Consider the following 16,109-nt stretch of genomic DNA (forward strand, 5'->3'; position numbering starts at 1 on the left):
CGGCTATCTGAGATTTCCTTGTTGTGAACTGTTTGGGTGGGTGGTCTCCGCTCGTTCTACTGAATGCTGAACGCTCCGCTCGTTCTACTGAATGCTGAACGCTCCGCTCGTTCTACTGAATGCTGAACGTTCCGCTCGTTCTACTGAATGCTGAACGTTCCGCTCGTTCTACTGAATGCTGAACGTTCCGCTCGTTCTACTGAATGCTGAACGCTCCGCTCGTTCTACTGAATGCTGAACTCTCCGCTCGTTCTACTGAATGCTGAACGTTCCGCTCGTTCTACTGAATGCTGAACGTTCCGCTCGTTCTACTGAATGCTGAACGTTCCGCTCGTTCTACTGAATGCTGAACGTTCCGCTCGTTCTACTGAATGCTGAACGTTCCGCTCGTTCTACTGAATGCTGAACGTTCCGCTCGTTCTACTGAATGCTGAACGTTCCGCTCGTTCTACTGAATGCTGAACGTTCCGCTCGTTCTACTGAATGCTGAACGTTCCGCTCGTTCCTACTGAATGCTGAACGTTCCGCTCGTTCCTACTGAATGTTGAACGTTCCGCTCGTTCTACTGAATGTTGAACGTTCCGCTCGTTCCGACTGAATGCTGAACGTTCCGCTCGTTCCTACTGAATGCTGAACGTTCCGCTCGTTCCTACTGAATGCTGAACGTTCCGCTCGTTCCTACTGAATGCTGAACGTTCCGCTCGTTCCTACTGAATGCTGAACGTTCCGCTCGTTCCTACTGAATGCTGAACGTTCCGCTCGTTCCTACTGAATGCTGAACGTTCCGCTCGTTCCTACTGAATGCTGAACGTTCCGCTCGTTCCTACTGAATGTTGAACGTTCCGCTCGTTCCGACTGAATGCTGAACGTTCCGCTCGTTCTACTGAATGCTGAACGTTCCGCTCGTTCCTACTGAATGCTGAACGCTCCGCTCGTTCCTACTGAATGCTGAACGCTCCGCTCGTTCCTACTGAATGCTGAACGTTCCGCTCGTTCTACTGAATGCTGAACGTTCCGCTCGTTCCTACTGAATGCTGCCCCACAGCACAAGAGCTCTCCATAAATCAGCACAAACTAGGAACGTTGGGGAATTGTGGGACCAGAAGGACCCGTGGACTCCAGCATGACTGGTCCTTGCTCAGACTGTGAGCATTATTTGTATGCGGAATTCAACCCCCGCTCCAAAAGATGACCCATTTTATTTTTGCTAAAGTGAGCCCCTGATGTATAACGGCCCATTTGTTCATGACCATGTTTGTGAGTATTTCGGCCGATCGATGTCCTTGGCCCAGAGGGGAGTGGTTTCCCAGTTGAAATGCCCATTGAGTGTCACGTGCAGCAAGCTCCCTCTGCCGTGCAGTATCAAGCACTCGGCTCGCTACAGCACTGGCTGCAGACCAAGGACAGCTCCTACTCTACCCCGCAACACTCCCTGCACAAACTTTTCCATTTCTTGCACCAGTCACCCTGTTCGCACCTGAGTGAGATTTCTGATTGCTGAATTCATGAGTCATTTTATGACTTAGTCCCATGAGATGTGGCATTGAAACTGCACAAGAGACTGCCTCTGGCTAGATTGAAATCCAGGTTCCAGGGATAAAGCAGAGTGTGAACTCACTTGTCACCCACATATTTACTACGGCTAAATAGTTCTATGTTCTTAAAACAGAACTGCAGTAATTTTGTATGATGGGCTTGCAATTGGGTGGTTGCAGATTAAATGAGGATGATTTTTCTGTGTGCTGCCCTGGAGTCTCGATCTGACTGTCGGGTGACATTGAGCAACTCCACATCCGCTGTTCACCTGCCCCATACAAAGCTCGGTGCGCCTGTTGTGTCTCAGCTTGTTGATCTCCATTGTCTCCTTCCCCTCCTCATCCCCATAATATATTAACATAAAATCCTCGCTTTTTCTTGCAAAACCCTCAACTACAACCTACCCCTGCAGTCTTCCCCGGCCCTGCATCTAGACACAAACCCTGTGCTCTTCCGACCCCTGGTCGTCTGCTCTCTCCCCACCTGTCCCACTCCGCCGCCAGCGACCGTAGCCGTCTCCTGTAACATCTCTCCAGCTTCCTGCCCAGCGGCCTCCAATCCCCTGTGAAACTCCCTGTTGCATGGAAGGTCTGCGAGGGAATTGTATTGCAAGAAAAGCATTTAAAACCATTTACATTCTCTAAATTTATCACACTTTGTGTGGAGTATTGACAGCTGAAGATGTTCTTGGATTAAAATTTTAAATCAGGATTTATGATTGGGGAGTGGATTCTGTTATATTCCTCCCTTGGGATGGGGCGTCTCATTCTGCTTAACAATGCATTATTTAAATTAAAAAATAATTAGGAATGTACAGGGCCGGTGAAGACCATTGTGACCCATTTGGCCAGACCTAGTGAGACATAGGTGCAAAAGCAGACAGCCTCCTGTCTCGAAGTCCGCTCCACTGTTTCACAAGATAGAATGGAGGAAGGCCATTCAGCCCATCTCTGTTCACACATCATGCAGAAAAAGCTCCAGTTCCTGATGACAGTATTATTTCTCCTGCTTAGAGAGAACATTGCTCCTGACCTCTATTGCCCATGCCATTTTCAGCTACCTCCCCAGTGTGTGAGAGATGAAAAATCAGGTGACAAAGCAATACTCAAAACAACTGGTACAAGACAACAGTGAAATCAGCTGCTGAGCAAGGCAAGAGAGAGTGAGGGGTGTGGGTGTGAGATCCTCTGATAATCAGTTCTATAATTAACGTAAAAGCAAAATACTGCAGATGCTGGAAATCTGAAATAAAAACAGAAAATGCTGGAAACACTCAGCAGGTCAGGCAGCATCTGTGGAGAGAGAAACAGTTAACGTTTCAGGCCGATGACCCTTCGTCAGAACTGACCTGGAACGTTAACTCTGTTTCTCTCTCCACAGATGCTGCCTGACCTGAGCATTGCCAGCATTTTCTGTTATCTATAATTAACGTGTTGTGTTTGTTTTCTCCCTCCCAGGAATCTGATTAACCCGGAGCAGTGTCTGTACACCTTCACAGTCTCGCGCATCGACATCAGTTTGAAGAAGAGACAGAACCAGCGGTGGGGAGGGCTCGAAGCCCTCGCAGCACAAGGTCTGCAGAGTGACATCCGAATACTGCAAACGCAAACCCGGTCAGTCAGCGAGAGACCAGGCATGTTCTGATGAAGGGTTACACGCCGGAATCAACATAGCCCACTGTTTCTCCAGCTGCTGACTGGCCTGCTGTGTTTTTATCCTAATACTGTGATTGTGGGCCAAGCCAGGCTGCTGCAGGAAAGCCCAGTAACTGCTCCCCATCAACTATCACCTGGAAAGGCCGGGTTTGTACCGGGCAATGCTGTGACCAGCATTTCAGTGAAGTGTTAGAGTGGCTGTGTCAAATTTACAAACTGTATCTTCTCACAACTGGGAAAACAGCCAGTAGTGCAATTCTTGCTTCTGACCGCCAAAATCTAGATTGTTTGGAAAGAGCATTTTGTGTTGTACAACATGACTATACAGTACTGGTGGGTACAGGTCTGTCACTGTATAACACTGGGATACAGTACTGGTGGGTACAGGTCTGTCAGTGTATAACACTGGGGTACAGTACTGGTGGGGACAGGTCTGTCACTGTATAACACTGGGATACAGTACTGGTGGGTACAGGTCTGTCAGTGTATAACACTGGGATACAGTACTGGTGGGTACAGGTCTGTCAGTGTATAACACTGGGGTACAGTACTGGTGGGTACAGGTCTGTCACTGTATAACACTGGGGTACAGTACTGGTGGGTACAGGTCTGTCGCTGTATAACACTGGGGTACAGTACTGGTGGGTACAGGTCTGTCACTGTATAACACTGGGGTACAGTACTGGTGGGTACAGGTCTGTCAGTGTATAACACTGGGGTACAGTACTGGTGGGTACAGGTCTGTCACTGTATAACACTGGGGTACAGTACTGGTGGGTACAGGTCTGTCACTGTATAACACTGGGGTACAGTACTGGTGGGTACAGGTCTGTCAGTGTATAACACTGGGGTACAGTACTGGTGGGTACAGGTCTGTCACTGTATAACACTGGGGTACAGTACTGGTGGGTACAGGTCTGTCTCTGTATAACACTGGGGTACAGTACTGGTGGGTACAGGTCTGTCAGTGTATAACACTGGGGTACAGTACTGGTGGGTACAGGTCTGTCAGTGTATAACGGGTACAGTACTGGTGGGTACAGGTCTGTCACTGTGTAACACTGGGGTACAGTACTGGTGGGTACAGGTCTGTCACTGTATAACACTGGGGTACAGTACTGGTGGGTACAGGTCTGTCACTGTATAACACTGGGGTACAGTACTGGTGGGTACAGGTCTGTCACTGTATAACACTGGGGTACAGTACTGGTGTGTACAGGTCTGTCAGTGTATAACGGGTACAGTACTAGTGGGTACAGGTCTGTCAGTGTATAACACTGGGGTACAGTACAGGTGGGTACAGGTCTGTCAGTGTATAACACTGGGGTACAGTACTGGTGGGTACAGGTCTGTCACTGTATAACTCTGGGGTACAGTACTGGTGGGTACAGGTCTGTCACTATAACACGGGTACAGTACTGGTGGGTACAGGTCTGTCACTAACACTGGGGTACAGTACTGGTGGGTACAGGTCTGTCACTGTATAACACTGGGGTACAGTACTGGTGGGTACAGGTCTGTCACTAACACTGGGGTACAGTACTGGTGGGTACAGGTCTGTCACTGTGTAACACTGGGGTACAGTACTGGTGGGTACAGGTCTGTCACTAACACTGGGGTACAGTACTGGTGGGTACAGGTCTCTCACTGTATAACACTGGGGTACAGTACTGGTGGGTACAGGTCTGTCACTGTATAACACGGGTACAGTACTGGTGGGTACAGGTCTGTCAGTGTATAACACTGGGGTACAGTACTGGTGGGTACAGGTCTGTCACTGTATAACACTGGGGTACAGTACTGGTGGGTACAGGTCTCTCACTGTATAACACGGGTACAGTACTAGTGGGTACAGGTCTGTCACTGTATAACACTGGGGTACAGTACTGGTGGGTACAGGTCTGTCACTGTATAACACTGGGGTACAGTACTGGTGGGTACAGGTCTGTCACTGTATAACACTGGGGTACAGTACTGGTGGGTACAGGTCTGTCGCTGTATAACTGGGGTACAGTACTGGTGGGTACAGGTCTGTCACTGTAACACTGGGGTACAGTACTGGTGGGTACAGGTCTGTCACTGTGTAACACGGGTACAGTACTGGTGGGTACAGGTCTGTCACTAACACTGGGGTACAGTACTGGTGGGTACAGGTCTGTCACTGTAACACTAGGGTACAGTACTGGTGGGTACAGGTCTGTCACTGTATAACACTGGGGTACAGTACTGGTGGGTACAGGTCTGTCACTGTGTAACACTGGGGTGCAGTACTGGTGGGTACAGGTCTGTCACTGTGTAACACGGGTACAGTACTGGTGGGTACAGGTCTGTCACTGTAAAACACTGGGGTACAGTACTGGTGGGTACAGGTCTGTCACTGTGTAACACTGGGGTACAGTACTGGTGGGTATAGGTCTGTCACTGTGTAACACTGGGGTACAGTACTGGTGGGTACAGGTCTGTCCCTGTATATCGCTGGGGTACAGTACTGGTGGGTACAGGTCTGTCACTGCAACACTGGGGTACCGTACTGGTGGGTACAGGTCTGTCACTATAACACTGGGGTACAGTGCTGGTGGGTACAGGTCTGTCACTATAACACTGGGCTACAGTACTGGTGGGGACAGGTCTGTCACTGTATAACACTGGGCTACAGTACTGGTGGGGACAGGTCTGTCACTGTATAACACTGGGGGACAGTACTGGTGGGTACAGGTCTGTCACTGTATAACACTGGGCTACAGTACTGGTGGGGACAGGTCTGTCACTGTATAACACTGGGGTACAGTACTGGTGGGTATAGGTCTGTCACTGTATAACACTGGGGTACAGTACTGGTGGGTACAGGTCTGTCAGTGTATAACACTGGGGTACAGTACTGGTGGGTACAGGTCTGTCACTGTATAACACTGGGGTGCAGTACTGGTGGGTACAGGTCTGTCACTGTATAACACTGGGCTACAGTACTGGTGGGTACAGGTCTGTCACTGTAAAACACGGGTACAGTACTGGTGGGTACAGGTCTGTCACTGTGTAACACTGGGGTGCAGTACTGGTGGGTACAGGTCTGTCACTGTGTAACACTGGGGTACAGTACTGGTGGGTACAGGTCTGTCACTGTGTAACACTGGGGTACAGTACTGGTGGGTACAGGTCTGTCACTGTATAACACTGGGGTACAGTACTGGTGGGTACAGGTCTGTCACTGTAACACTGGGGTACAGTACTGGTGGGTACAGGTCTGTCAGTGTATAACACTGGGGTACAGTACTGGTGGGTACAGGTCTGTCACTGTATAACACTGGGGTACAGTACTGGTGGGTACAGGTCTGTCACTAACACTGGGGTACAGTACTGGTGGGTACAGGTCTGTCACTGTATAACACTGGGATACAGTACTGGTGGGTACAGGTCTGTCACTGTAACACTGGGGTGCAGTACTGGTGGGTACAGGTCTGTCACTGTAACACGGGTACAGTACTGGTGGGTACAGGTCTGTCACTGTATAACACGGGTACAGTACTGGTGGGTACAGGTCTGTCAGTGTATAACACGGGTACAGTACTGGTGGGTACAGGTCTGTCACTGTATAACACTGGGGTACAGTACTGGTGGGTACAGGTCTGTCACTGTGTAACACTGGGGTGCAGTACTGGTGGGTACAGGTCTGTCACTGTAACACTGGGGTACAGTACTGGTGGGTACAGGTCTGTCACTGTAAAACACTGGGGTACAGTACTGGTGGGTACAGGTCTGTCACTAACACTGGGGTACAGTACTGGTGGGTACAGGTCTGTCACTGTAACACTGGGGTACAGTACTGGTGGGTACAGGTCTGTCACTGTGTAACACTGGGGTACAGTACTGGTGGGTACAGGTCTGTCGCTGTATAACACTGGGGTACAGTACTGGTGGGTACAGGTCTGTCACTGTAACACTGGGGTACAGTACTGGTGGGTACAGGTCTGTCACTAACACTGGGGTGCAGTACTGGTGGGTACAGGTCTGTCACTGTAACACGGGTACAGTACTGGTGGGTACAGGTCTGTCACTGTAAAACACTGGGGTACAGTACTGGTGGGTACAGGTCTGTCACTGTGTAACACTGGGGTACAGTACTGGTGGGTACAGGTCTGTCCCTGTATATCGCTGGGGTACAGTACTGGTGGGTACAGGTCTGTCACTGCAACACTGGGGTACCGTACTGGTGGGTACAGGTCTGTCACTATAACACTGGGGTACAGTGCTGGTGGGTACAGGTCTGTCACTGTATAACACTGGGCTACAGTACTGGTGGGGACAGGTCTGTCACTGTATAACACGGGTACAGCACTGGTTGTAATGTATGTAACCGTTCCACCTTTAAGAGAACTATTTTAAGGGTTGCACTACTTTATCTTGGCTGCTGTATACTGTAATACCGGTGGTGACCACACTGGTATATAAGTGCTGTGTAAAGATTTATTGCAGTTCTGCCCTGACCTTCGACTAGTAAAGACCTGTTAAAGTTTACTCTTGTGGTCTGTGTAGTAATTCTCAATATAACACACAGACTTAACAGTGGCGACGAGTACGATCTTACCCTGCGGCAGAGATACATCCAAGGCAGTTTAACGGGCGTTGAGAAGAGGCATCCGCCCTCATCATTCTGCTGAGAAAAGACTCGGGTCTGCAGAGCAAAGGAAGAATTCTGACACGAAGCCTTCCATCAGCAACAGGCAGTGATCATCCCTTCTATCACGGTGGTGGGTAAGCCGATCAGCGACGAGCAGCAAGTCGGCCACGTTGGCGTGAAGTAGGGGAGGGAAAAACGGAGGATATAAGGGCGGAGAACTCGACCACGGCCGGGGAAAAGAGCCGGACAGAAGTCGGGGCCAGAGGCGCTGAGACTGGGGCAGCGTAAGGCACGGAAGCCGCGGTGAATGCAAACGCAGCCGGTGTGAGAGACCGGGCTGCAAGCGGGCTGGGAGACGCAACAGCGTCGTGAGAGAGCTCGACCGCGATCGGTGAAAAAGGCCGGGCAGCTACCGAGGCCGCGAGGCGCAGCAACCGGGACAGCGTAAGGCGCGGAGAAAAAAAAAAAAAAAAAAAAAAAAAAACCCACGGAGGACTCAGCCGCAGCCGGGGGGGAAAGGACCGGACTGCGAGAGGGGCTGGGAGGCACGATTTGAAAACCGCTGGGGAGGGTGAACGCAGCAATACGGCAATCGCCATTACAGCCAGCGGGGGAGAAAGGCAAACGCGGGAAGCCGCCATCTTCGTAGGCGGGGAAGAAGACAAGCGCGGGAAACCGCCATTTTGGAAAAAAAAGAGTTAAAGAAAAATTTCTTGTTGTTTCTCAAGAAGATTGCGAGGATGCCTAAGCGTGGTAACATCAACGATTTCGATCCCGATGTTGAAGATTGGGCCACGTATGTAGAACGCATAGAGATATATTGTAAGGCAAATAAAATATCAGATGAAGATAAAGCACTAACCTTACTAAACTCAATGGGTGCAAAGACATACGGGCTATTGAAGCATCTTCTATCACCAGCTAAACCGGCGGATCAGACTTTCGCTAAAATTGTTGCTGTTCTGAAAAATCATTTGAACCCCGCACCGCTGATGTTAGCGGAACGATTTAAATTTTATGCGAGAACGCAACTGAAAGAGGAAAGCAACGTGGAGTACTTAATTGAACTGCGTAAGCTAGCGAAATACTGTCAGTTTGGGGAAAGACTGACAGAGGCACTGAGAGACAAATTCGTGTGCGGATTGTCGAAAGAAGGAACACAAAAACGGCTGCTTGAAGAGAATGATCTTACACTTGATAAGGCTGTCACTATTGCAGCATCGCACGAAGCCGCAGCGAGAGGCACTGCGGAAATGCAGCTGAAGGCAGCGGTACTCAGCGTAGATCAAATAGCTTTGGGTACAACGAAATGTTATCGTTGTGGAAAGACAACACACGATCAGAACCAATGCTGGTTTAAAAACCAGGAATGTAGAAAATGTGGCAAGCTTGGTCACATAGCTAAAGTATGCCGGTCAGGAAAGAAGACCAGCAACAAAAAGTCACCGCAGGAAAAGTGCAGAAAGGTACATAAGGTGGCTGAGAAGAGTTCGGATGGACAGAATTCGGATTCAGACTCCAACAGCAAGGAACTGGGTAGTCTGAGAATTCGCAATGTGAGTAAGGAAGCTGACCGACAAACTATCTGGGTCACACTGCAGATAGCAGGAGTCCAAGTGAAGATGGAATTGGACACCGGATCGGCATTGACGGTCATGAATAAGCAAGATTACAAAAGGTTATTCACACACATTCCCCTACGGGATACGGAGATAGTATTGCAGACATACACGGGGCAAAAAGTATACCCCATCGGAAAGATAAAAGTCAAGGTGATACACAAGGGCAAAGAACACCAAGAAATGGACATATATGTACTACCTGAGGGAGGTCCACCACTTCTGGGACTGGAGTGGATCAGGAAAATAAATATGGACTGGCACTCCCTAAAAGCAATAACGGTAGATTCCGGGAAAAAGAAAGATGTCAAACCTGAACGATTGTCCAGAATATTGGATGAGGGCATATGCAGCAGTGACCGTGACAAAGCAATCAGCTCAGACTCTGGAACTGATGATGGTAAGACCAGCCCATGTGCAAAAGACAAGTCTAAAATGGACTTGCAGACTAATGATGGAAAAACGAAGGAGTGCATAAATGCTTCAGAAGAGAACAAAGTATCAGAACAGAATTCCACTGAACAACAACAACATAGTTTGACAGAGAATTCTGAGTCTGTCCAGTCTACAGACATGCACATTTCTGAGGAACACCGGGCTCGAACCCAACTCAATCTCAAACTACAACAGCAATTAGAACAAATGATTCGCCGTCTTGAGCAAGAGATGAATGCAAAGAAAAAGTTCTTTGACACAGAGTTGGAGAATCTGGGAAGACAGCAGAAGCAGCTGATTGAGAAAATGTATCAGGAACACACAAACCGTCTGCGCGATGAGGCCAAACAAATCAAAGCTGAGCAAGAAAGGGAATATGTCAAATTCTTCGATCAGTTGAAAGCTAAGAAGAAAGAGCACCCTTTTGTGAGCAGTGTCAGCAGTAATAAGCCACTCAGGGGATTGGTGGCAGAGGCAAAGGCTGAAGTGATGGAGGAAATAGAAGACAATAGAGAAGAAGCCGAAGATGATGACTCGTCTGAACCATTATCACCCCTACCAGGTCACGCACGTGGTCCCTCCGAACTGAGCCAAATCAGTCTGGAAGTAGAAAAACCTCCCAAGGTACTCGAGCCTTTAGAAGTCAGCAATGCTGGTTCTGAAGTTACGAAAGTTCAAGCTGTTAAGTCCAGTGAAGGACTATTAGATGAGTCACCCCAGCAACGAGAACCTACTACACCACCGAGAACTACTACACCACCTTCGACTAGTAAAGACCTGTTAAAGTTTACTCTTGTGGTCTGTGTAGTAATTCTCAATATAACACACAGACTTAACACTGGTGGGTACAGGTCTGTCACTGTATAACACTGGGGTACAGTACTGGTGGGTACAGGTCTGTCGCTATAACACCGGGCTACAGTACTGGTGGGTACAGGTCTGTCACTGTATAACACTGGGGTACAGTACTGGTGGGTATAGGTCTGTCACTGTATAACACGGGTACAGTGCTGGTGGGTACAGGTCTGTCACTATAACACTGGGCTACAGTACTGGTGGGTACAGGTCTGTCGCTGTATAACACTGGTACAGTACTGGTGGGGACCGGTCTGTCACTAACACTGGGGTACAGTACTGATGGGTACAGGTCTGTCACTGTAACACTGGAGTACAGTACTGATGGGTACAGGTCTATCACTGTAACACTGGAGTACAGTACTGATGGGTACAGGCCTGTCACTGTATAACACGGGTACAGTACTGGTGGGTACAGGTCTGTCACTGTATAACACTGGGGTACAGTACTGGTGGGCACAGGTCCGTCATTGTTCGTGCTGTATACAATTAAAATTTTTTCTCTAAAGCAGTTGTGCCAGTACACTAAATAATTTATTGATTGAACGTTTGTATATTTTAGAAAGATGATGTAATTGTGATAAGTGTGTGTTTCTCTCTGGGCTTTTCATTGTACGATTGTGCAGGATGCTGTTTGTGTTTTGGCACGCTGACTCTGAATCTGTCCTGTGAGCTGCAGCAATGTAGCACGTGATATAACAGCACTGGCTCAGTCGTGGAGTGGTAGATTAATTTAAGGAGTTGGATACATACTTGAAGGAGAAGGATTTTCAGGGGAGTGGGATTGGTTGGTGCTCTTTCAAAGAGCTGGCACAGGCACGATGGGCCGAATGTTCCCCTCCTGTGCTGTAAGATTCTGATTCTTTCCCCCTTACCCACCCGTACTGGCCATGTTGTCATTTCCACTGATCCTTGTGGGAGAAGCCAATTCTGTATTTTTCCAATGATGTAAACTCCAGTTCCCTGAGCCTATACTCGCAGGGAAGTCCCTGCAGACTGGCTACGTGTGGGTTGTTCTCCTCTGGAGCTCTCCAGGACAACTCACCATTTTAATACTTAAAGTGCACGGGGATTTGGGTTTCAGTATTAATATTCCCCCACCCTGCGGGCCAGGTTGAATGTTTCCCTTGAATGATTTGCAAAGCCCCGCCTTCTCCATTAAATGGCGGAATTACGGTCATCAAAGCCCCGGTAAACCTCCAGTAACTTTGCCTGGTTCAGTATTTCTTTCAGTGCTGGTTAATGGCAGTGTTGCCGGGGTTCCTCGGATGTGTACTGTGAAGATGCTCAGTGACGCTCGAGCCCGTTGCTGCGGAATCCCCAGTCGATGTTTGAGCTTTTGGTGTTGAGCTCTGACACGCTGGGAGGAGAGGCTGAGCCCAGCGGTGTGAGCTGAATATTCACAGGGCACTTCAACATTTAGCATCTCCATTGTTAGACTGAAGTCGGCTCTCTTATCCTGGTGGAGTGGCAGACTGTGGATCACGAGGCTAGTTTCAGCAATGTAAATGCAGGTCGCTTGGACCCTCATTCCAAACTATGGAAGTGCTAAATGTTATGCCGCATGCCAATAGCAACACGTACTGCCTCCAGTTCTGCCCTCTTGCGCATCCCCGATTTCCATCGCTCAACCATTGGTGGCCGTGCCTTCAGCTTCCTCCCTAGTCCTCGCCGCCTCTCCACTCCTCTTTACTCCTTTAAGACGCTCCTTAAAACCTACCTTTTGGCCATCTGCCCTAAATTCTCCTTATGTGACTCGGTGTGCAAATTTTGTTTGAGAACACTCCTGTGAAGCACCTTGGGACGTTTTACCGTGCTAAAGGTGCTACATAAATACAAGTTGTTGCCTGATCTGTGCAGAAGGGACGATTGCAGTTACACTCGCTCTTGCAGACTTGGTAATGTGCATCCTTAATTCAACATTACTGCATTAAATACTGTGCACCCAGCCAGCCCCAGCATATTCAGCAAGATTGCTCAGCTCGGCATGAAAAAATACAGAATTCACCAAAACGGAAAAGACTCTTTGCGGTGCTCTATTAAAATAATTGACTGGATAGCACCGCAGGTTAGCCACTGGCCTTTCAACTTGAGCATCTGGGATTGAGACCAGCCCAGGATGACTATAAGGGCTTTATCTGAAATGAGATTGGACTCTGACAGGCCACAGGATGGCTGGGAAATGGAAAATGCCAAACCAGTGCAGTATGGGGTGTGCTTCCGAGGTTGGAACTTACACATGTAATTAGTGCAGTGTAGAGCGAGCTTTACTCTGTATCTAACCCCGTGCTGTACCTGCCCTGGGAGTGTTTGATGGGAGAGTGTAGAGGGAGCTTTACTCTGTATCAAACCCATGCTGTACCTGCCCTGGGAGTGTTTGATGGGACAGTGTAGAGGGAGCTTTACTCTCTATCTAACCCGTGCTGTACCTGCCCTGGGAGTGTTTGATGGGACAGTGTAGAGCGAGCTTTACTCTGTATCTAACCCGTGCTGTACCTGCCCTGGGAGTGTTTGATGGGACAGTGTAGAGCGAGCTTTACTCTGTATCTAACCCGTGCTGTACCTGCCCTGGGAGTGTTTGATGGGACAGTGTAGAGCGAGCTTTACTCTGTATCTAACCCGTGCAGTACCTGCCCTGGGAGTGTTTGATGGGACAGTGTAGAGGGAGCTTTACTCTGTATCTAACCCGTGCTGTACCTGCCCTGGGAGTGTTTGATGGGACAGTGTAGAGGGAGTTTTACTCTGTATCTAACCCGTGCTGTACCCGCCCTGGGAGTGTTTGATGGGACAGTGTAGAGGGAGCTTTACTCTATCTAACCCGTGCTGTACCTGCCCTGGGAGTGTTTGACGGGACAGTGTAGAGGGAGCTTTACTCTGTATCTAACCCGTGCTGTACCTGCCCTGGGAGTGTTTGATGGGACAGTGTAGAGGGAGATTTACTCTGTATCTAACCCGTGCTGTACCTGCCCTGGGAGTGTTTGATGGGACAGTGTAGAGGGAGCTTTACTCTATATCTAACCCAGGTAGAGAAGGGTGGGAAATCCAACTTTTGTAGCTATAGTTGCTTTGAAAAAGGTGTTAAAGCCTGTTGAGTGTTTTCATTGGACCTTCTAAACACAGGCCCTGTGCTCCCCTGTTTAAGGTGCAGTGGGTGGCGCCAAAGTAGCTGTGCCTGCAGGCCCGCCCTCACTGGATAAAGCGCAGCCCGGGAGCAGCCAGCACGCACTTCCTCCCAAGGAGGAGCCACGCTCAAATGAGAAAGAGAAAATGCGCGCAGAGGAGGCCAACCTCGAGCCCGTGGCAATCCGGTCAACACCCGAGAACGTCCAGATTAAACAGGACGCACTTGTCACATTGGTAAGTCATGTACTCCGGGAGCATTTCATGTTTAAAGTTCTCTCTCGCCCTAAAGGTGAGGGAAACTTTTTTTTTTATATCCTTCTCTGGATGTGGCCACGGTCGGCATTTATTGGCCATCCCTAGTTGCTCTGAGAAGGTGCTGGGCCGCCTTGAACCGCTGCAGCCTGTGTTTGATGCCACTGAGGGGCTTGCTGGGCCATGTCGGAGGGAATTTAAGAATCAGCCACATTGGTGTGGGATTCGAGTCACCTATCGGCCCAGACCGGGTGAGACAGCAGGTGTCCTTCCCTAAAGGGACATTAGTGAACCTGTTGGGTTTTTAACGACAATGTGACCAGTTGTGCGTTTCCATTCAGAAAAGCTATTAATTGGTTTGGGGTTTCATGAGGTATACCTGGTCGCTCAGGAGGGGTCGAAGGGGAATTATTTGAGGATTCCTGAATTGTGTGTATCTCTCCTTGAGGTGGGAAATGGAGGATGGTCTGGTCCGTGGGGTTGGAATCGGCCAAGGATTGGGACAAGCTCCTTCTTAGGCAGTCCCTCGGAACCGAGGATGACTTGCTTCCACACTAACAATGAGTTCTCAGGTGACTGATGAGTCCAATGCGGGACCTACAGTCTCTGTCACAGGTGGGGCAGACGGTGGTTGAAGGGGCGGGCGGGTGGGTGGGGTGCTTGGGTTGACGTGCGCTCCTTCCGCTGTTTGTGCTTGGCTTCCACTTGCTCCCGGCGAAGAGACTCGGTGTTCAGCGCCTTCCCGGATCCTTCTCCTCCACTTTGTGCGGTCTTGGGCCAGGGATTCCCAGGTGTCGGTGGGGATGTTACACTTTTTCAAGGAGGCTTTGAGGGTGTCCTTGAAGCGTTTTCTCTGCCCATCTGGGACTCTCTTGCCGTGTCGGAGCTCCCGAGTAGAGAGCTTGTTTTGGGAGTCTCGTATCGGGCATGGGGCAAGCACATGGCCTTTTCTCCCCTTCGATAATCAAGTGTAAATGTTTCCCAGAGTCGTGATTCTCTCTGCCTTGGCTTGCAGTCACCCCTGCCCCCGACTGCGACGGAGGGGCCAGTCCAGAGGACTTGCATCCAGGAGACGAGGAGACTGATTCTGGCAGGTCTCTGCTCCAGTGTGAAAAGACGAGGGTTTCTTTCGTGAACGATACTTGCTTTTCATAAAATGTATTTGAACTCGACAGTGGGAAGACTACTTTGAATGAGATTGTGGAGTACTTGGCCAGCTAACAATACTGCAAAATATTTTTTTGGCACCGCAGAGTAGAGTCTCTATTCTTAATGTGCCTTTGTATCCTGGAGTTACTGTAGGGAAAGAGGGAAAAGGTGGTAATTGCTGATTAAAACCACATGATTGTGAAGATGTTTTCACTTGTGGGGAAGATAAATATAACAATCAAAATACTGCCGAGGCTGCAAACCTGAAATAAAACTACTGGAAAGACTCCGCGGGTCAGGCAGCATCTGTGGAGAGAAACAGTTAACGTTTCAGCTCAATGACCCTTCGTCAGACCTGGGAAAGTGAGATGTATCAGTTTATAAGTAAGGGCAGGGAAAAGGTGGGGAGGAAAGAACAAAGAGGAGGCTCTGCAATAGGGTAGAGGACAGGAGTGATTAAATGACAAAAGCCATAAATGTAAGATCGTCCCCAACAATGTTCCTGTAAACTGCACTTTGTTCTGCGCGGCCCGTTTCTGTTAATGCGTGGCCTCTACATTTCTGCGCATGCGCAGTATTCACCGTGTAAAAGCTGGTGAGTGGCCTGTGCGGGACCTTTCGGATTCGCACGCACGCACCTTAGAATCCTAGAATGGTTACAGCACAGTAGGAGGCCATTCGGCCCGTCGAGCCCATGCCGGCTCTGCAAGAGCACTTCAGCTAGTCCCACTCTCCCGCCCTTTCCCCGGAGCCCTGCACATTTTTTTCCTTCAGGTATTCTCCAACTCCCTTTTGAAAGCCACGATTGAATCTGCCTCCACCACCCTTTCAGGCTGCGCATTCCAGATCCTAACCACTCGCTGCGTAAAG

General features: G+C 49.3%; 1 protein-coding gene across 6 annotated transcripts in view; it reads left to right on the plus strand.

Moving 5' to 3' along the window:
* Window positions 1–16,109, plus strand: part of usp19 (ubiquitin specific peptidase 19) — a 182,276-nt gene that overhangs the window by 84,887 nt on the left and 81,280 nt on the right. For 5 of the 6 annotated variants that reach the window (XM_086002169.1, XM_086002171.1, XM_086002173.1 and 2 more), the window contains 2 exons: window positions 2,994–3,109; window positions 13,858–14,072. In XM_086002169.1, coding sequence (XP_085858295.1) covers window positions 2,994–3,109; window positions 13,858–14,072 — 331 coding nt within the window. The remainder of the gene's footprint in view (window positions 1–2,993; window positions 3,110–13,857; window positions 14,073–16,109) is intronic. The other variant, XM_086002172.1, reaches the window with a different exon arrangement.

This window comes from Somniosus microcephalus, chromosome 11 (genome assembly GCF_052327205.1).
Source record: "Somniosus microcephalus isolate GS21.2 chromosome 11, FLI_Smic_1.0, whole genome shotgun sequence".
Lineage (NCBI taxonomy): Eukaryota > Metazoa > Chordata > Chondrichthyes > Squaliformes > Somniosidae > Somniosus > Somniosus microcephalus.